Consider the following 20,775-nt stretch of genomic DNA (forward strand, 5'->3'; position numbering starts at 1 on the left):
TTCCCTGATTGTTTCCTTCTTGCTGAGGAAACATGACTTCCCTGAGAAAGAGATGGGCGGTAGGTTGAAAAAGAGAAAGGCAAGACAGCTATGACACACAGACATGGGGTGGAAACAAAGAATAATTCACCTTTCCAGGCTGAGATGGCTTCCTGGATCAACAAAAAACCCTCACTCAAGGGCTCCAGTTGAAAAGATAGCACAAAAATATGAAGAAATTACAACCCCTCTCTTCAGCCCTTCAGTGGGGGGAGGCTGATTTGGGCAGTACCACTCAGATTTCTGTGGAGATCTCTCTTCTCACACGGAATTTATGGATCTGCAGTGCAATTAATTCACTCCAGAGGCAGCTAGCAGGCAGGAATAAGTCCATCTTTTCACAGCCCCTTTGAAAATGCGGCTGTCACACCAAAAGCACTCTCCTTTTTCTGCTCTAAACCTCTCCCAGCAGCTAACAGTGCGTTTTTAGGCAGCGCTAAGTTTGATGTCTGCCCTGTAAAGTGAAAGAAAACTAGGCTGGCCTTGGAGGAACTATTTCACGCCAGAACTGTTTCCTTGCCACTGCACAGGGAATACCAGCTCCTTAAAGCAGTCACCAAACCTTGTTTATCCCTCTGCCTGTTTGCTGCCAGTGCCCCTCCCCATTTATCAGCAAGGAGCTGCACACTGGAGATAAATTCCAGTGAAATTATCGCTGCTGCTTCCCCCCATCTGTCAAGTCCTCCTTGCAAAGGGGCTCAGAGCGTGGCTGCAAACCTCAAATCTCAAGAAGCCAAGAAGGCATGAGGTCACTATTTCTCCACACACACCAATTCCTGACTAAACAAAGAGCTCGCCTGTTCTTTACAAAGTTCACTCATGACATACTCACCAGTAATCCCAGTTACAACGTGGAAGAGAGAATTTCTGCCCTTAAATGCTGTACTTGTCATGTCCAAGAAATGACACACAGGCAGCCCATGCAGACTTTAAGTTTTTAAAAACTCAGTTTCAAAAAAAAAGGTGTTTTTTGTCAAAAGATTAAGTACTCTATGTGTTACACTGGTTTTCTTCTTCAGGTGGACAGAAAAACTGCTGCACTGTGCATTTCTGGGAACATCCATTCAAAACAACAATCCCAGATGGTTTTTGATGACAACAACATCAAAAAAACTGTGGAAGATACACAGAGAGCAAGGCAGGAGCCAAACACAGCCCTGGAGAGTCAAGCCTATGCCAGCATCCATTTGGTTTTTGATAAGAGTCACTTTGAGGCAGGTCTGTCTGATAACAGGCTTGAAAACACCCACTGCCTTTACTCTGACAGTCTGTCATTTATATATCCTAAACAAATTCATTTTTAGGCCACATCCCTCAGAATTCCACGAGCCTCTCTAATTACTTCATGTAGATACCAGTGAATCCAGCCAACTACAATTTCTGTTGAAGTGCCTTTCGAGAGACGAATCATCCTCAGCCCTGAGGCTTGTCTTTCCCTGGGGACAAGGACATAACCTTGGGATTTGTCACTCACACACACCTGCTCTTCCTTGTACCATTTCCTCCCTGCCTCCTTGAACTCTTTTGCTGTTTTACTGCACTCCAGAGAGCAGAGATGGTTGGTTCCATCCCCTTTATTTGGGCTCCCCACAGGACCAACAAGACCACCAGCTCTGCCCACAAGGTTTCTACAACTGGGTCAATTCTGAAGTTTGATTTCACGGCAGAGGAGCTGCAGCAGCAATTCAGGAAACCAAAAGGCAGGTGTGAAGCAAGAAGAGAATGAGCAACCTCAGCCCCACTTCAGGAAACACATCTGAGTGCATGTGAAATGAGCTGGAACAATGGCTCTGAAGAGTCTCCCCCCATCCCACCACACAGCTTGGTCTCCTCATATTCCTGCTGCTCCCACCTCTGGAAGACCCTTTCCTAGAGACAGCAGAAGAGTTTATGGACTCTGATTCATTCAGTAGCTGCTACTATTAAGGCTCTTAGCAGAGATACCAATTACAGCTGAGAATCCACTTTGCATAAAACACTTCATCACTTTTCAGGAGAACATGGGAAGCAGAGAGAAACTTAGTCATTGGTAAATATAACTTGGATTAAGTCCATCTGACATCCAAGGATGACTGTGCACAAACAGACTCCCTTTCCTCTCTCCAGGAACACTTCAGAGGACCTTGGTGTTACAAAAGGGAGATCAGAAGCTGACTGACCCTGTCTCAGCAGTTTCCCTTCTCCCCGTCCCCTAATCAATGCAGCTTGGGAGGGGAGAAGGGGAGGAAAAAACCCAGGCCATATTGGTTATTTTCCCTGTGAATTCGTGGTACGAAAAGGAAGCTCTGCCTGCTGTCAGAGCACGGTCAGGAGACACAACTGGAAACGCCCTGGCTTTAATCCCCAGTGGTATTTCTAGAGAAACCTTCCCACCAGAGGCATGCTGCTTAGTGACAAGGAGCAGTTCTGGGTGCCCTGCTCAGGCAGCTTCCCTGGGCATCTCAGCAAAGATTGAGAATTACAAGTGCCCAAGAGAAAAAACTGGTTCCCTCCAGCCCCAGCACGGTGGGGTCTGTGAAGAGCCACTGGAACACCCAGGGATGGCATTCCCCATCCTCTCCCCAACATCCAAAACGTAAATAGGAACTAAACCAGAGTCTCAGGCTGTAGCTTCTAGATCAGGAATGGAGACCTGGAGCTCCTGGAGCAGATCCAGTGGAGGTTGAGGAGCTGAGGAAGAGACTTGATATCTCCAGACAGACCAAAAAAACCAATAGACAGGGCTAGAAATAAATAAGAGAAGCCAAGATGGCACAGAGAATACTCAAAAAAATAGATTTTTAAATAAAAAATCCAATCACTCAGCTAAGAGCTTCCAAGTTGTTTAACAGGCAGCAACTGTTCCTCTGTTTCCTTGGGTCACTGCTCCCAAACAATGACTTTGGGACAATTCATCCCAGCTTTCTCAACAAAGCTGCTGGGCACCAGGAGCCCAAGCACACCAGCTGAGGGGCTCAAGCCATCAGGTGGCTTTTAACCTCTTCAGAGGCCATTTGGCTCTAAATAAACCCAAGCAGGCTTGAGACACAGTCTCACTCCTCCAAAGGCAGGCAGGTACTTCTATCAGAACACGCTTTTCTGGCTTCATTCCCTCCTACAAAGCACATCAGACACTCGTGGTAAGATCTTGAAAAGCAAAGCTGTTACTTCTGTAGAACGGATGAATGTAAAGCCACCAATTTAGCTTTCAATGTGACAGCTCAAGCTGAGGGAAATACAGAGGTAGAACAAACAGCACAGCTGTGTCAGGTTTGCACACACGGCACTCTTTTGATTAGCAAAATACCATTTACTTAAAAAAATAAAAATAAAATCCCAGACACCTGCCTGAATACTTGGGGAGAGTTTTACCGCTCACTATTGTTGAAACCATCCCCTAGAACTCCTGTGCCCAGGAGCAGAGATAAAAAGATTAACCTCTTTAGTTGTTAAATGGCTCTTATTCAGCAGTGTAACAGCTGGGGTGTGCAGAGATGGCCTGAAAGATCCCACTCCGTGTGCCTAAGGACAGAATATGTGAAATAAAAGAGTAAAGATGGCCCTGGAGAGCAGCTGGGATCTGGGACACAGGTAAGGCAGGAGCAGGACACAAGTCCCCTCCTCTCAGTGACCCCAAGAGGGGCTGGGCGTCACCAGGCTGCTGCTGAGGAGGGGAATAAAAAGAAGCCTGGGCAAGGGACACAGACTGCTCAGCAATGCCCTGGGCTGGATTCTGTTCCCCAGGTGCCTGAGAACTGCTACAGGAAAAAAAGTCAGACCTGCATCTTGGAGCAAGTCTGTGAACTAGGGAAGGATGGGCTTGGGAAGCATCAAGAAAAGCCTGTCCTTTAAAAGCAAAGCCTCTCCTACTTGACACTGAAGAAGTGGTGAGTTCCAATGCTCTCTGCATTTTCAGTTCCTGTGGTCCTTGCTGATACCTGCCCTGGGCAAAAATCTTCAATTTTGCTCCAAAAACCTACCAAGAAGAATCTCTACACACAGTAAATCCATTCTAAAACAGGTGAAGAAGTAGAGCTGCCTTACTCTTTCACCTTACTCTGTGTATAGAAAGCTTTATTTTTTCTATTTTCATTGAGAAATATTAACTCAAGATTTAATTCTGAAATCCTTTCATGAGCTGTTTTTCTTCCCCACCCGAAGACGAGTGCACGTTCCGACAACTCTGCAAGAACACTTGGCTCCTACAACCAGCAAAGACAATAAAATTAATCACTCTTCTCCCAGTCCAACCGAGTCGGTGAAAATCTCTTTAAAATGAATGGGAAAACAATGGTAGGAAGTCAGCAGCAGGGGCAGCAAATAGGAACTACCGACTTTTGAGCCCTTCATTCTGCTAATTCTTTGTTTAGATGACATTTCTGTGTTTCCTGTCTGCTGGCAGACGAGAACATGATGTGCAGAGAGCAGCTCAGGACAGCTCTGGCAGGGCCAGATCCCGCAGAAGGGATGAGCAGTGGGAGCCAACAGACCCGAGTTTGTTCTGCTCCCAGAGCTGACTCACCGTGTCATTCCTGTTCCACTCAATTAAACCTTTCTTCTTCAAGCTGGTTCATTTTGCACAGCAGCACCTGGCAACATCTGCCCACCTCTGCTCCGGCACGTGGCCGTCTGCAGATGGGAAAACTGCAGATTTCTGCAGCTAAATCAACAAAACTCCCAGCTCGATCTCCAGGAATGGCTGGGGTTGTGTTCGGGGGGATTTTAGGTTGGAGATTAGGAAAAGGTTCTTTCCCCAGAGGGTCGTGGGGCACTGACCAAGGCTGCTGGAGCTCCAGGAGAGTTTGGACAATGCTCCCAGGGATGCCCAGGGTGGGATTTTTGGGGGGTCTGTGCAGGGCCAGGAGCTGCATCAATGACCCCGGTGGGTCCCTTCCAGCTCAGAACATTTTGTGATTTTCTCGTCCTTTGAAGGTCTGTCCGAGGAAAGCAGCAGGAAGGTGGCTTTGAGAAAACAAACTGGATGTGCTCTGCAAGAGCCCGGCTTGGTTCGGTACCAGGAGAGCAGCCTGTGAACAGTCCCGATGGTTTTGGGAACTGGGACACAAACTTCGAAGCATGTGCGAAGTAAAGATAAGTGCTCCTGCTAATCGCAGTTTCACACAGAAAACAAACACCGAGTACACAATCACCAAAGCCTGGCCCCGAGTGTGAGCTGGAGATGCAGACACAGGTTCAAAGCCGGACCGAAGGGCCGATACTTGTAAACACCGAGCCGTCATTAACACATTTTATAAGATTACCACCCGCGTAACCGCAGATAATGCACACATCGTGAAGCAATCAGCCAGCCCTCATTTACACACAATGGGACGGGAACACACACCGCACAACCTGCACCGCACAAACTCCCAAGGCTTCAGAATCACACGGGAAACTTTAATCCTCAATTCCTTTGAGCAAGCTCTGATATGAGAAGGACCAGCCAGGGAGGTGGAGGGGCTGATGGAGTTTTAAACCAGTTTGTCTGGACTGCAAGCAGGAGAAAAGCACAATTTTTCAAACGCTGTCTGACTGACTTCTCACTCACAACATCACACCAGCTTGCCAAGCAAACAGGATTTTTTTTATTTTTTTCTGACCTGCTGAGTCTCCACACTTACGAACCCAGGAGTGAAATGCAGGAACACGTTTCCTTGCCAGCCAGCTCCTCCCTCTTAATTCTAGTTCCAAGAACATAATGAAACCAACAGAGGAAGTGTCTGAAACAAGGAGGAGTACTGAGAACAAGAAAACAAGGTTAGGCCAAAAGGACTGTCATTAATTATATAATCCAGCCTTTGGGTAACTGGACATTTAGGGAACGGGGCTGAGAGAACCTTGGAGGCTGAGCCCATTATGTCATCTGGCCTGCTGGGTCCTTTAGCAGGTACAGGATCTGCATAGGGACAGAAAAACAAACCTATTTATTTCTAGGGCAAAACACTTTCAAATCCTCACAGCAGCTGCTGGAAAAAAAAAAAAAAAAAAAAAAAAAAAAGGCACGAAAATTCATCCATTCTGCCCCCACTTTAATTGATTCCTTTCCAAGGAGCCAGCTCTCTTTTTTCCTCCCTTCTGCCCACTCTGTGGTTCTGTTGTGCTGTCCTGCAGAACACCTCTTTGTCTACCCTGAGCCAAATTTTGTGGTTTTATTCTTCCAGTGTGTATGAACCTTGTTCTCTCAGGAGTACACATGGCAATTGTATTGCTGCAATATGTCAAAAGTGCAATTTTTTTTTTTTTTTTTTAGGTGACACTGAAGGATGGAAGACAGGAAGCAGTACATCACTTTTCTTTTCCCTTCAAAATAAAATGTTAAGCTCAAACACATTCCAAAGGCAATTAGGAGGAGGAGGAAAGCATAATCACAAATACTCAAAGGTGGACTCTTGCCAGCAAGCATTTTATCTCCTTTTAGGCAGTGAAGCAGGTGTCAAAATGAAGGATGGCAGAGAAATGTATTTTTAATAAAGTGAGCAAATTACACTCTGCTTCATCAAAACAGGAGAAAAGTGTCATGAAGAAAAAATGTTCAAGGGGACTGGTATTTACAGGGATCCAGCCCTTTGCTGGACCATAGGAGCCATTGTACTCCTGAGTGGGAGCAGCATTTTCTGGAGAACACAGAGAATGGGGAAGAGCATTAAACATATGTGGCTGCTCCCCAAACTGAGCAGATTGTTCAGCTACTTTAATGCCACAAGCAGATTGTTCAGCCACTTTAATGTAACCCTTCCTGGCCCAGAGCCTTCAACTCAGAGATTTCTGTTCCTGCAGCTCCCCAGCACTTCCATCCTTTGTGATCCATCCCCTTGGTCCTGAACATTTCTCCTTTTCCCCAAGGGACACCTGTCAGCTCAGGGCCTCCTGCCACATTCCCTGCCCACAAACAAGCAAACTAAACTCCTGATCTGCAGCAGACATTGAACAAAACTCAAAGCTGGACTGTGATTTCCAAGAATTTACCTACGCACGACCATTGAGCTATGGAAAAAAAAATAAAAAATAAAAAGTTGTACCATAGTCTTTCCCCACAGCGTCCAGGAAATCACAAAACACTGAGGCTCTGCTGCTGCCTTGCACTGCTGAACACCTTGAAACAAGATCTGGGAAGAACCATTTTAGCATCAGAAACGTGCAGGTTTTATCTGGGGAAGCCACTTTCTGGTTTAAGTCCCAGCTGCGCTCGCTCAGCACAAAAATCGAGAGATTGGTACAAATGAGCATGAACAAATACAACATCAGGGGAATCAAAAAAAAGGGGGGGAGAGGGAAATGTGAAGAAAACAGCTCCATATTCATAAGGCTTCCCTCAAAAGCACACAGGTCAATCCATACCTACTGCAGAGAGAGATTTCTCCGTATCAATAAAAGAAACTCCTATCCCATATAAGGGATTAAAATAAAAACACTTTTCCAGATTATCAGTAACTCTGCAGTGACCAGCTCAAGGTCTCCTATTTAAATTCCAATCCAAGAAGACAAGAATTTCTGTACAAGCTTCCACAACTCAGTCCTGGTTTTTATTTGCATGTAAGTGTGTTACCTACGAGCACATACAACTCTTCTGCATCACCTGGCTTCCAAGTCAAGGTCCTGGTTTGACAAAATTTCCAATTAATATCTGTATGGATGCCCACTAAAAAACCATACAGACTCAAAGAGCTGCAACTTGCAGGTTTACCACTGGTTTTTGATCCAGATAGAACCGTTCTAATGCAGCAGCCACATTCAGATTTCAGTGCAGTTGGGTCATGTTTCACTTGGAATGACACAGAATCCAAATAGGGCTCAAAGACTTCACCTTTATTGGAAAACAAAGTCACATTTGGATCACTGATGTTTTAGGGGGCACACAGTGGTGTACAGAGAGGGATAATATGGAAGCCAGGTGATCTGCTTTAGGACAGAATGGTTAAATAAACACTAAGAAAGGATGACCTGAAATCCTGTCAGCAGTTACACAGGCCTGCACATTTCAACACAGCATTTTGAAGGCTCTTCTATTACATGCCAATCTTTCTGGCTTCCCTGAATTAAACTAAATACATCTCATTTGGAAACATCCTTCAAAAAAACCAGACAGAAAAGCAAACATCCAAACACACACAATTCAGTGAGCTGCAGTGGCCAACTACATCTTGTGTGTGTGTGTGTGCGCCATGATTATGACTGAAATACTCAGACATTTCAGTAAAAAGAAGACTTACTACTAAAATGCTCAGGCATTTCAGTATAAGGAAGATTTTGCAGATTGTGGCAAGGCTGTGGTTAATTTTTTGGCAGACCAAGTTTTCCATTTCGAGAGCAGCTGGCTCAGTACAGGAATACCTAGACATCGCTTGTGCTTGGATAGAAGACAAGAAAAACAGATGATTCTCCACTTCTCCGTTCATTGCAAGACTATTCTTTCCTCACCACCTCCACCATTTGAACTGCATGCCTAAAAAATACACCAGCACACTTCAAAATACAAGCTCAACAACGTCCACAGCTCCCAGTCCGGGCTGGTGGCATTGCTTCAGCTCTGTTTACACTGTGATTCAGTCATTTTCACAGCAATGAACTATGATGGCATGAAGGAAGCATCTGTGTCACCAAGGACTGAACAAAGGAGGACAGTTAAAGTTCAGAAGGAACAATGCAAAACTTTCCTACAAAGCCAGACTTTAATATTTCCCTACTTACTCAGGGGAAAAAAAAAAAAATCTCCACTGCGATGATATTTTGAGAGAAACGATGGAGCAGGGAGACTCAGGAAGAAATATTTACACACATGTACACCATGTATAATCAGTTATTTGTGGCACAAACATCAACAGACTCTGTCTGTGCAGCTCTGCTTGCCCATCTGCCTGCTGTGACTGCAGAATAATTTCTCAGGTGCCCTCAAAGGGCTATTGTTGAGCCAAAGTCAGTCACGGCACTGCCTGGCACCCAAATCCACGCTGGCCATTACGTAAGGCGGCAGCAATAGCACTTGGAAGGGTTGTTTACCAGTGCCATTGCACAATGGGAACTGGAATGGGCTCCCCAGAGGTGGCTGCAGGTGGGGATGGAAATGCAGGCACTGCTGAAATGAGCTCCGTTTGGCAAAGCGTGGCGCAAATAATGCCAAGGTTGTGGGGCTGGACTTGAGCCTTGTGGGTTCCTCCCAACTGAGAAGATTCTGTACTTCTAGAAATCTGTAACTGCCCAAATCAGAGCTGTGCTGCAGCCCCTAGACATTAATCTTGGAAGTGATGGCTACCAGCTCTATCACATACAGGAATTATTATTTTGGACAAAATCATTGCAAGCTGACTGCTCTTAGCAAAGGGAGTAGGTTTGGGTTTCAATAGGGCTAAGAGCTGTGATGGGAATAGACAGACTGGTATTTACACTTGTGACCTGGCACAGCTGTGAAGTTGACTCCTGAGCAGATTAATGGGCACAAACCAGATTTTAGGTGATTTTAAGTCCATGGAGAAAAATTGTTTCCAAACTACGCACCCCTCGGACACCTTCTAATTCACTTGTGAGCTTAAGGCAAATAACTTGATTTTAGCCTTCAGGCTTTAGAAAAGAAGGAATAAAACTGTCTTTCATGGTCACCCCATTTTTCTCTTGGTCAGGAATCAATTTCACAAACATGCCAGGTCACAAGTGTCAGCATCAGTTTGTCCTTTCACCATCACAACTCTTAGGTCTAATTTAAACCCAAACACACTCCCTTTGCTAAGAGCAGGAAGGTTGGAGTTTGTCAGCTTTGGTTAAGACTGAAAAAATTGATTTAAAAAAAACCCTTCAGGAACTAAAGCAGAGACCTGCCTGTGTCCCACAACAATAAAAATGATCCATAGGTCTGAATCAGCATACCCACACTAAAATATCATTTATCACAGACATGCCAAAGAACAGCTGACAGTGGGGGCCTGTCGTACTGTGCAGATGGAATAAGAGGTTTTGCCTTCCACTCTAGATCAGCATTTAAATCTAAATCCTTTCTAAGCCTGGCTCCTTTCCCATGACCTCCAAAATCCGGGTACAGCACATTGTGACTTCATACAGGTTATCACACTGTGAAAACAAAAAACCAACCAAACCCCAAAACCAAACAAGGAACAATAAAAAAAAACCACCTAATGAAAACATCACAATGATTAACTGTGAGAAATAAATTCTGAATTTCACAATGACACATAAAAATAAGGATTCACAGGTATTTGCCACTCTATGCTAAACACCTGGCCAGGGCCCAAGTGTGAATTACCCAGGATTAGAACAAAAACTTGATTTCAGAGTGGTCTATTTTAGTTTTTCTCAACTAAAGCGACCAAGACGGTTCAGGAGTTTCAGTATCTCACAAACCCATCAGTAACTCTTCCATGCAAATAGGCAGGTGCAAAGAAAAGCCACCAGAGCCAAGAGAATTTGCAGCAATGCTTCTCTCCACCATGTCCACCTCCACTGCAAAGGAGTCTCTCCCTTTTCACACCTGTAATTCTCAGTTTTATTTGTCTCATTCTCAATTCCTGAGCAGTTTGAAGTCCCAGCAAGCAGCTCAGCCTGCTGCTAACAGGATCACACCACATGTGGGAACCCTTCTTGGCTGGCTCACAATCACCACTCAAGATGACCCAGGCTTAAAATTTAATCTAATTATGACTTGAACCATCCTCAGAGGCTTCAAGAGTGCAGGTGACACGGGATCTTAGAGGCTCCAAAAGGAAACTTTCAGCTCCAGTGAGAGAACTCAAAATCCTCAATCAAACACGTACAAAGCTGCTTTGCTGACACGAGTTCTAAAAACCAGGAGATGGGCAAGAAGGGAAAAAAAAAAAAAATCTGTCTGTCTCTTTCAGCCAAATGGGTGTTAAAAAAGAAAGAACCAGGCCTTCTGGAAATACCAACTGATTTAGTAGTTCTGTAGGAGGGCTGGTGTCTTGTGACATGCACTGAACAGACCTGTACTGAAGGCTCCAATCTGGAAGCTGAAAACTTGGTTCTGGACCAACATCACAGCAGGACTGGGGGGATTAGTCTGAATTAAATGCTTTGAAAAATGAAAAGCATTAGGTAAATACCGAGTATTATTAAAACCCTGAAGATACTTGAGACAGAATAATTATTATTCATGTGAGATTACTGTGAAAATATTGGTTTATTTATGAATTAAATGCAGTTTGTATTAGGAAAGGGAACCACTGATAAGCCAAGAAAACAGAAGTCCTACAGAAAAAAAAAAAAAAAAAAAAAAAAAACCAACACCCTGTACAAAAAAGTAGAGGTAACAAACCAAGTTACTTGATGGACACAACTTCCAAGAAAGATTTTTAAGCAATTTCTGTTCTTCAATGTAGCTAAGTTTAAGACAGAGCAAAGAGATTTAGTCCCATGGAAGTGAATTATTTCCTTGACTTTCAGTTGGTGAAGAACAGGGACATTTTTGGTCCTGGGCTGTTTTAATTACTTGGCATTTGTGTCTCCATCATCTCCAGAGGAGGTTTGGGTTCCTCTTAGAGCTACTCTGTGTGGAAACAGACTCAAAGCCTAAACTTCCAGCTGGTCTACAATGCTTCTCTCTACACCTGGTGCCAGCTGTCAGCATCCTGCCACCCCAAAATACCAAAAATAAAGCTCTAAGAAAGGGGAGGACACAAAAACAACAAAACCTTCCCAAATGTCCTTGGCAGAGCAGCTAAGGACAGAACTCCTCCAGATGTAAAGTGAAATGTGTGGCCTCCAGAAGAACACACCACCTTTCCACATGGAATTTTGGACTCCAGAGGATATGCAGGGGCATTTCTGTAAGTTTCTTACCAACCCAAACCTCTGATCACACAGAGGCATGTAAATGACAGGTTACCAAAGTGTACCTGCCAAAGGGAACATCCAGCTGAAAGCTCTGAGAGAAAAACTTGGCAATTTACATGGTGGCAATGTCGTTTCTTCATTCAGAAACCTACTCAAGGTGGTGACCTTTTTTCTCCAAGAGCCCTTGTATTGCATGTTCTAGAGCTGTCAGGAAGTACCTGTGCAATTTTTTTTAATGTGTGCATCATACTTTACCTCCAAGAGTAAAATTTTCCAGCCTCAGCAGATTTTGTTCCACTGCCTGCACTATGAACAAAACCCACGACAGCTAAAAAGGGCTCTAACCTTTGCAAACCTTTTGGTCCTGAACTCTGTTCATGCTTCTAAAACAGGAAAGTGGTTTGCTGCACGTGACAAAAGCTGCTCTGTACTTCAAATGTGAAGTTCCTGTTATCAATGGCAGCTTTTGAAAAACTCATCCTTGCAGAAAAGCTGAAGTTCAGTGAGCTAACGTTATTTGAGAAAGAGCTTTGAAGTGTCTATTTCTTATCCTCCACTCTGAATGACAAAGAAGTTATTTGTAATGGTGAATCTTTAAAACGCAGATCTGAACTGATGTCTCTGTTTTTATAACTCATTAACACAAGCCCTGCAATTCAGCTTTTACTGAACGCCTTTGTTCCATTCCAAAGTGAAGCACTAGCGCTGTCTCTTAAGATGATTATGCTCTTGGTGAGCCAGTGTTTCCACATGCAAATTCTGAGACCCAACAGAAATCACATTTGCAAAGACACCAGAAATAACATTTTCTTTATCTGCTGTTACAAAGTGACAGCCACAGCCCAGGATCTCTTACTGTTCACGTAATTTACGAGTCTGAAAATGGATGGCAATAGGATTTTGCAGCTGGCAGAATGTCTCCAAAGAAGGAATTTTTTCTATCAGATTTTACACAAAAGCAGAAACGAGGCTCTGGGCCCCGGATCCCACATGATCCAGCAGATGCTGTTTCCAGCTTCAGCAAGTTTTCATTCAGAAGCAACTGCCTCCATGTTCAACAATGCCCCATGGATCACACAGGACCCTGTCAGCCTGTATAAATGAGAGGCCTGGTTTAGAATTACAGTAAAAATATAACGAACAACTTTTTGTTTGGGAGAACTGAAACACTGCACTATCACCATTTCCCATCTCAAGGGGAGATGCACGTGGAGGGGTCATGGTGATCCAACATGGAAAGGACTGTGGCTAACTGCATATATTCCCCAAAATACGTGTATTTTTTGTTGTAATATTTAAGTTGTAGTCAAATCTGTATGAGAAAAGTCACCTGTGCATCTTCCCCTTGGCATCTCTGAACTTGGGAAGGTGCAAATTGCTGGTTCAAGAAGAGCTCAAAAAAGAAAATGAACCCGCAGTTGCTATTTTGGCTCCTGTGAAGTCAGAGGGGTCTTTTTCACTTCTGCTTTGGTACCTGACACAGCCCAGGGGATGAAAGGTCAAATCCTACACCTTGCACCTGCTTAAAATGGCAAAGCCAAAGGTGGAGGCGTGGATGTTGGTTCCCAGCCATCAGACACGTGGCACAGCTTTGGCACATGAAGCCTTGTGTGGGAGCCCTCTGCAAAAAGTGACCCCTTAAACATGCTCTGGGAGCTCCATCCTAAGTAGTGACCCCCTAAAGCCACTGCAGGAGCCCTGCTGTGATCCCCTAAAGCTGCTGTGGGAACCCCACTGTAAGGAATGATCCCCTAAAGCCACTGTGGGAACCCCACTGTAAGGAATGATCCCCTAAAGGCACTGTGGGAACCCCACTGTAAGGAATGATGCCCTAAAGCTGCTGTGGGATCCCCACTGTAAGGAATGATGCCCTAAAGGCACTGTGGGAACCCCACTGTAAGGAATGATGCCCTAAAGCTGCCGTGGGAACCCCACTGTAAGGAATGATCCCCTAAAGTCACTGTGGGAACCCCACTGTAAGGAATGATGCCCTAAAGGCACTGTGGGAACCCCACTGTAAGGAATGATCCCCTAAAGGCACTGTGAGAACCCCACTGTAAGGAATGATGCCCTAAAGCCATTGTGAGAACCCCACTGTAAGGAATGATGCCCTAAAGCTGCCGTGGGAGCAGCACCGTGACCTTCTAAAGGTGCTGCAGGAGCCCCGCCACAAAAATTGACTCACCTCACAAAAAGTGAGAGCTTAGACACCTGCGGGAGGAGCAGCAGCCCAGCACCTCCGGCCCAACACCCGCATCCATCACCCCGAAGGCGCTGCTGCTCCCAGGCAACCCAAACTGCACACACATCCCCTTGGGCTTGATGGAACCGCATTACGGAGCTGGGCACAGCCTGCACACACTGTGTCCATCCATCCATACACCCATCCATACACCCATCCATCCCTGTCCATCCATCCCTATCCACGCTCCATCCCACGCGCACCCGCGGGCGGGGGAGCGGCGCGGGGCGGTGGCGGCCGGTCCCCGCGGGGCGGGCGGGCGGCCCGTGGCCGCGACTCTCGGCGACACTCACCTCCTGAAGTCAAAGGGCATGGTGGTGGCGGCGGTGGTGGCGGGCGGGCTGCGGGCGCCGCCGCCCCCGGCCCCGGCTGTGGCCTCGCTGCCGGCGGCTGCAGGGCCAGGAAATGACGGGCCCGGGCCCGGCCCCGGCGCCGCGCAGACACAGCGCATTGGGCGGCCGGGCCTTCCGCCGCCGGGTCACGGCAGCGCCCGGGGACACGGCCCGGGCTGGGGGAACGGGCTGAGGGAACGGGCTGAGGGAGCGGGGTGAAGGATGAGGGAACGGGGTGAGGGGTCCAGGGTGAAGGATGAAGGGTCCGGGGTGAGGGGTAAGGGATCCGGGGTGAAAGATAAGGGATCCACGGTGAAGGATGAGGATCCCGGGGTGAAGGATGAGGGGTCCCGGGGTGAGCGATGAGGGGTCCGCGGTGAAGGATGAGGGAATCGGGGTGAAAAATAAGGGATCCACGGTGAAGGATGAGGGGTCCCGGGGTGAAGGATGAGGGAATCGGGGTGAGGGGTCCAGAGTAAAGGAGGAGGGGTCCCGGGTGCCGATGACGGGTCCGGTGTGAGGAGTGAGGGATCCCGGAGTGAAGGATGAGGGGTCCGGGGTGAAGGATGAGGGAATCGGGGTGAAGGATAAGGGATCCACGGTGAAGGATGAGGAGTCCGGGGTGAAGGATGAGGGATCCCGGAGTAAAGGATGAGGGGTCCCGGAGTGCCGATGAGGGGTCCGGTGTGAGGAGTGAGGGATCCCGGGGTGAAGGATGAGTGAATCGGGGTGAGGGATCCACGGTGAAGGATGAGGGGTCCCGGGGTGAAAGATAAGGGATCCACGGTGAAGGATGAGGGGTCCGGGGTGAAGGATGAGGGGTCCCGGAGTAAAGGATGAGGGGTCTCGGAGTGCCGATGACGGGTCCGGGGTGAGGAGTGAGGGATCCCGGGGTGAAGGATGAGGGTCCCGGGGTGAAGGATGAGGGGTCCAGAGTGCTGATGAGGGGTCCGGGCTGATGGGCGAGGGGTCCGGGGTGAAGGATGCGGGCTCCGCTCTCTGCTCGCCGTGCCCCGCTCAGCCCCCGCTGTTCTCAGGGCGCTGCACAAGGAATCACGGAGTTGTTTCGGTTGGAAAAGAGCTCTGGGATCCTCGAGTCCAAGCTGTGCCGCATCCCCACCTTGTCCCCAGCCCAGAGCCACCTCCAGCCCTTCCTGGGACACTCCAGGGATGGGGATCCAAACCTCCCTGGGCAGTTCCCATTCCTGAGCGCCCTTTCCATGGAGAAATTCCTGCTGCTGTCCCCCCTGAGCCTCCCCTGGCCCAGCCTGAGGCCGTTCCCTCTGCTCCTGTCCCTGTTCCCTGGAGCACAGCCCGATCCCCGGCTGTCCCCTCCTGGCAGGGACTTGTGCAGAGCCACAAGGTTCCCCCTGAGCTCCTTTTCTCCAGCTGAGCCCCTTCCAGCTCCCTCAGCCTCTCCTGGGGCTCCAGACAGGAGTATGGAGTGTTTCAGGCTTTTTCCGGCATCTTTTGCACTCTCAGCATCACAGTAAGACCAGCGTGTGTCAGTGACTGCACCACGGGCTATGTCTGGAGACAGAGCTGAGCCAGGGTGACAGACACGGGAAAGTCTCACTCCTCCGAGTGCCCACAAAGGAACATCACCCACCCTTCCACCCCTGTGCACCTTTTAAGTTTGGATTAGATATTGAGAAGAAATTCCTCCCTGTGAGGATGGAGAGGATCAAGCACAGGGTGCCCAGAGAAGCTGTGGCTGCCCCTGGATCCCTGGCAGTGCCCAAGGCCAGGCTGGATGGGCTTGGAACACCCTGGGACAGTGAAAGGTGTCCCTGCCCATGGCAGGGGTGGGATGGGATGAGCTTTAAGCTGCCTTCCAACCCAAACCATTCCATGATTCTCTCATAAGCTCCTTTAGGGCCAGCATGGCTCTTTCACCTACTCTTGGAAAATTCTTTTTTTTTGCCATTTTACTGGGACAAGGGATTAAAGTTAGAAAAAGCTCCCTATTCTTTAGATGAGGCATTTCCCCAGTCTTTCCATTTTGCCTGCATCCTTTTTCCTGGCATTTCCTTTTCCTGGCTTCATCCCTGTGAGGTCCAGTGCAATGCATGAGGCTAATTTTGTACTGCTCCAAGCACCATCCCCATTCCTTGCCATAATTCTGTCACAGCTAACAGCATCCCTCAGGGATGTTCTGCTGCAAGTGGTGTGACTGCTGCTGTGTTCAGAACCACTGCCACTCACGTGCAGTGCAGGTTAGACTGCACTGCAGGAACAAAATATAACTACTATTCTTGCCTTTTGAGTCTAAAAGCAGGGCAAGAGAAATCTGAATATGCAATATTATATACAGATATATCCTGCATTTCTAATTGATTCTATACCTTACTTCCTCCTCCTCCTGCTGTCATCATTACTTAAAGGTGCACATCTTTCCTTTTTTTTCTTTCCTTTCACACAGAAACTAGGCCTATACATGGTTAAAAAAAATCAGATTGAAACAAGCAGGGGAAAACTACTCAAGAGTCAGAGCTGTTAATCAATACCATTTCCATTCAAAGCAAGAGATAATAATTCATGCTGGGACTATGAAAAACTAAACTGGAGGAATCCCAAGTATGAGATAACATGGCATTATCCCCCAGAAGCCCCCAGGGAATAGATAAAAATACCTAATTGTTTTTTTTTTGTTTTGTTTTGTTTTAATATCACACACCTAAATCATCATGCGAGCATATTCAGCAGATTGCTAACAGACCAGCCACGAAATCCTGCTGCACGTTGCATTGTGCTCCAAAACTGAGCAACCCAGTGAAATTAATGAGACAATTCTCAATCTCTTACGAGGTCAAGCGATTGCACAGGCATAGCCAGGGGGGACGATCGTAGTGGAAAAAAACCCAAACAAACTGTGCCTGTGGAGGTGGTTACACAACCGATGCTCCTGGCGAGGCCCTCTCATCATTAGCTGTTATTAACTGTCTTGTGCAGAGGCATCAGCTCTCTCAGGAGCCAAGAGAGCGCTGAAGGGTTTACAAAAGCTCTTCACTTGTACAGTAGATAAATCTGGAGGTGGCCTTGAAGAGCTTTCCGCCTGCAGGCTGGAGTCTCAAGAACACGGCTCAGCGAGAGCTCATCTCGTGGGGATTTTATTTTCCACTAAAAGGTCAAACGGGAGAAAGCAGTGGGCTCAGAGCAGCTTTGCACTTGGGTCCAACTCGCTCACATCCTTGCCAAGGGAAGAAGAAGTTAATGCCCTGAGATAAGACCCTCGTCACAATATTGTTTAATTACATAAAGCTTCTATCGGGCCCGAGATAAGAACAGGAATTTGTCCCCAGTCCAGCTGGGTGTGGCAGCTGAGCTCATGGTGTGTGTGTTAGAATGGGAACCAAAAGCAAGGGGTTTATCTGAGGTGGTTGTCCCACCATTAGAAGTGGAACGAGCAAACTGATACTGACAGCTGACGGAAAAGTTCACGTTCTTTTTTCGTGGGAGCAGTAAACCGACCTTTTTCTGACAACAGTGGACTTCAGGCTATCATTTCTCTTCAGATTGCATTGGGAACGTTCATTGAGCCAAGCTGCTACTCTGAAACCAGTAAACCAATATTGTCAGACCTCTTTAACAACCAAGAAACCAAAGCAGGAGGATGAATTGACTCACCTAAGACTACAGAGTAAGATCAGCCTCAGTTCTAAATTAGCAAACAATTCTCCTCAGTTCATGTTCATAATTCTTCTTGCACAAAGAGCATTTTCCTCATTCCAGATCTATTTCTTACAGATAAATCAGATCTATAATGAGTCTATCTGAATTCCTGGCAAATGCCTCATAACAACAGAACTGGTACCCCCTTCCTATAAAAAAAGAGTGGCCAAAAAAGTGCTTTATTTGAATCATCCTCTTGGTTATTTATTTCATAAATTTGTTTATGCAGGTAAAATGATTCATGTCCAGGTTTCTGGGATGTTCTTCCTCTCCAGCTGATATGCTATTTTTAAGTTTTGACTTCGCATTAATAAAGTTAATTTGTAGAGTTTATACTAATCCTTGATAATTCAGCCTTGAGGAGACTGAGGGGAGGTCTCCTGGAACTTCCTCCCAAGGAGCAGCTCCGATATCTGCTCCTGTGACAGCGACAGGACCCAGGGCAGGGCTGGAGCTGTGCCAGGGCAGGTTCAGGTTGGATTTTGGGGAAGGTTCTTCCCCCAGAGGGTGCTGGCGCTGCCCAGGCTCCCCAGGGAATGGGCATGAGGCTGCCAGAGCTCCAGGAGAGCTGGGACAGCGCCCCAGGGATGCCCAGGGTGGGATTTTGGGGGTCTGGGCAGGGTCAGGAGCTGGGCTTGGATCATCCCTTCCAACTCAGCATGTTCCACGATTCTATGGATTTTACTTATCTCAGTTTTGCAATTTTTGAAGTTTTCTCTTTCTCAGGAAAGTGTAACCTCAACCCTTACCTGCTCAGCACGGTTTGGGGTGATCTAACATCCTGTAACACTCCTATACACGATTTCCTCTTCTGTTCTGTTGGTGATTCCTTACACACGGCTGAGTTTCATTTATTTTTACTTATTTATTTTAGCCTCTGCCTCCTGCCACAGCTGTCGCACTGGGAGCTTGCCGTAGGTGCAGTGACTGGGTCATGAGCAGCGTTGTTTGCCAAAGGTAAAGCCGGCTGCACCCACTACTCATCCTTCGGGTCAATTCAGCTTCCTTCATCCGCGGGGAACGCGCAGCGCTTATTCACTCCTGCCCCCTCTGCTACAGAGGTGTGTAAAAACATAACCAGAAGCTGATCCTCGGCTTTTGTTTGGGATGTTGTGTGGCAGGGCCATTTCCCTCTCCTCCCCTCGGTGCTTTTATTCACAGCTCGCAGCGCTGGGAATGGAGTGAGCGCATTGCTCTGCAGGGCGTGTGTCCCCCGCTTGTGTGTTGTGTTCTGCAGGGTGTGTCCTGGAGCCCTGAACACAACTGCCGTTCAGGAAAAGGAAAAAACATTGCAGAGAATGAAGAGGGGGAGGAAAAAAAAAATGTTATAAAGCGTTTTCAAAATATAAATAACAGCGTGTGAGGAAATCTTGCTGAAGGAACAGGATGCGCGTGGAGGTGAAGAATTCAAATACAAGTGCTGTGCTAAGTATAATCAGTAATGAAAGTTCAGCCCTTCCTCTTAGGATTTGGATAAGCTACGTGTTGGCAGTACTTCCCAAATTCCAGGGAACAAAAAGCAAGCTTTAAATGTTGTCTTAAAGTCTCGTTGCAGTGGAATTTGTTTATTATTGCCACATATGTAACGCTGTCCGTCTATTTTTGTGAGATTGGAATTAAAATACACAGTAGAATAAAGGAATACCTACTGAATTCACTGTGTAAATTCCTTCTTTGTTGAACAGCTAAACTTTTTCCTTAAGAAGACATAACAACCACCTCTCTTCTTCCTGCTCAACAGGCAGAAGGAATAATCTGGTGGTTTTTCAGTCACAGGGATGGGTACAGCTGATGGGTATGAGTGTGAAGAAGGGGTTCTGTGCAGCCAGACCTCTCCCTTGTCCTGTGACACAAATGCTAAGGGGAATCTGCCACCCTTAAAGCCCCTACAGAATTTACCCTGCTTTTTATCCAAACTGCCTGTTTTCAAGCCTGTCTCCTGGCACGTTTTGGGGGCCAGGAATTTACTGTGGGAAAGTCACAGCGAGCAGAACATTTTTCATGTTTTATTTTCTTTTCCACTGTGGAAATGAATGCCACAAGGAAGTTGCAGCCCCTGCCCCAGGCTTACCTCATGCTTTGCACAGCACCCCTGCAGAGGTGAGTGTTCAGTGTAGTTCAGGAGACTGCAAACACCTGACCAAAGGTCATGGCCAAAGCCAGATGCAAGTTAACAGTTAACTAGGGTGAAAGCCTGGATGGAGGACTTTGAACTCTAAGAGGGCCGGATCTCAAGGAGATTTGGGATTAGCAGCAGAGGAGGGTTGAGGATTAGAACCTGATTCTCAAAGGTGTAATGTTCTCTAGGGAGTTAAATGCCTTCAATTCCCTTTACAATGGAGTGGAATAGTTCAGGACCAGGACTTGAAAGACTTGAATGCCCTTAGCCCTTACACTGATGATGAGATTCCTACTCCAGCCGGTTGGAAATACTCAGGAGAAGGGGACCTCTGAATACCTCACTATGAAACACAGACAGAGCCAGAAAATGTTTGCTTGTGGCCTTAGGTAACGTATTTGGCATCAACATCTAAATTAGTCTCGTCAGGGAAAATATATCTGGGAGATGAGCCACTCCTCTGCTTTAAATACTCACCAAGTGCTAAGAGCCCTTCCCTGGAAGATGGGTCTGGACCTTTCAACACAGAGTGCTGTGAAAACTTGAGGCCATGAAGGGAAGGGAGAAAAATGTGCTCTGCCTAGCCTCTTTACCTT

General features: G+C 46.9%; 1 protein-coding gene and 3 long non-coding RNA genes across 6 annotated transcripts in view; 1 reads left to right on the top strand and 3 right to left on the bottom strand.

The window, feature by feature from the left end:
* The window catches only part of ERGIC1 (endoplasmic reticulum-golgi intermediate compartment 1), a 57,406-nt gene extending 42,886 nt beyond the window's left edge, over positions 1-14,520 (bottom strand). Inside the window, exons 1-3 of one of the 3 annotated variants that reach the window (XM_066329374.1) lie at positions 14,350-14,432; positions 5,856-5,914; positions 5,619-5,756 (exon numbers count right to left, since the gene is read on the bottom strand). In XM_066329374.1, coding sequence (XP_066185471.1) covers positions 5,619-5,715 — 97 coding nt within the window. In that variant the 5' untranslated portion in view covers positions 5,716-5,756; positions 5,856-5,914; positions 14,350-14,432. Of the gene's footprint in view, positions 1-4,540; positions 5,915-14,349 lie in introns of those variants that run through there. The other 2 variants (XM_066329371.1, XM_066329375.1) reach the window with 2 other exon arrangements.
* LOC136367613 (uncharacterized) lies at positions 3,468-4,530 on the bottom strand. The gene is made up of 2 exons (XR_010744707.1): positions 3,889-4,530; positions 3,468-3,540 (listed from the first exon to the last, which is right to left on the bottom strand). It is a non-coding gene; the product is annotated as an uncharacterized lncRNA (long non-coding RNA).
* Positions 5,648-6,317, top strand: LOC136367615 (uncharacterized). The gene is made up of 2 exons (XR_010744709.1): positions 5,648-5,775; positions 6,269-6,317. It is a non-coding gene; the product is annotated as an uncharacterized lncRNA (long non-coding RNA).
* On the bottom strand, positions 6,401-11,300 carry LOC136367614 (uncharacterized). The gene is made up of 2 exons (XR_010744708.1): positions 8,229-11,300; positions 6,401-7,822 (listed from the first exon to the last, which is right to left on the bottom strand). It is a non-coding gene; the product is annotated as an uncharacterized lncRNA (long non-coding RNA).
* Positions 14,521-20,775: the final 6,255 nt, after the last annotated feature.

The sequence above is a fragment of the Sylvia atricapilla genome, chromosome 14 (assembly GCF_009819655.1).
Source record: "Sylvia atricapilla isolate bSylAtr1 chromosome 14, bSylAtr1.pri, whole genome shotgun sequence".
In the NCBI taxonomy this organism is placed as follows: Eukaryota; Metazoa; Chordata; class Aves; order Passeriformes; family Sylviidae; genus Sylvia; species Sylvia atricapilla.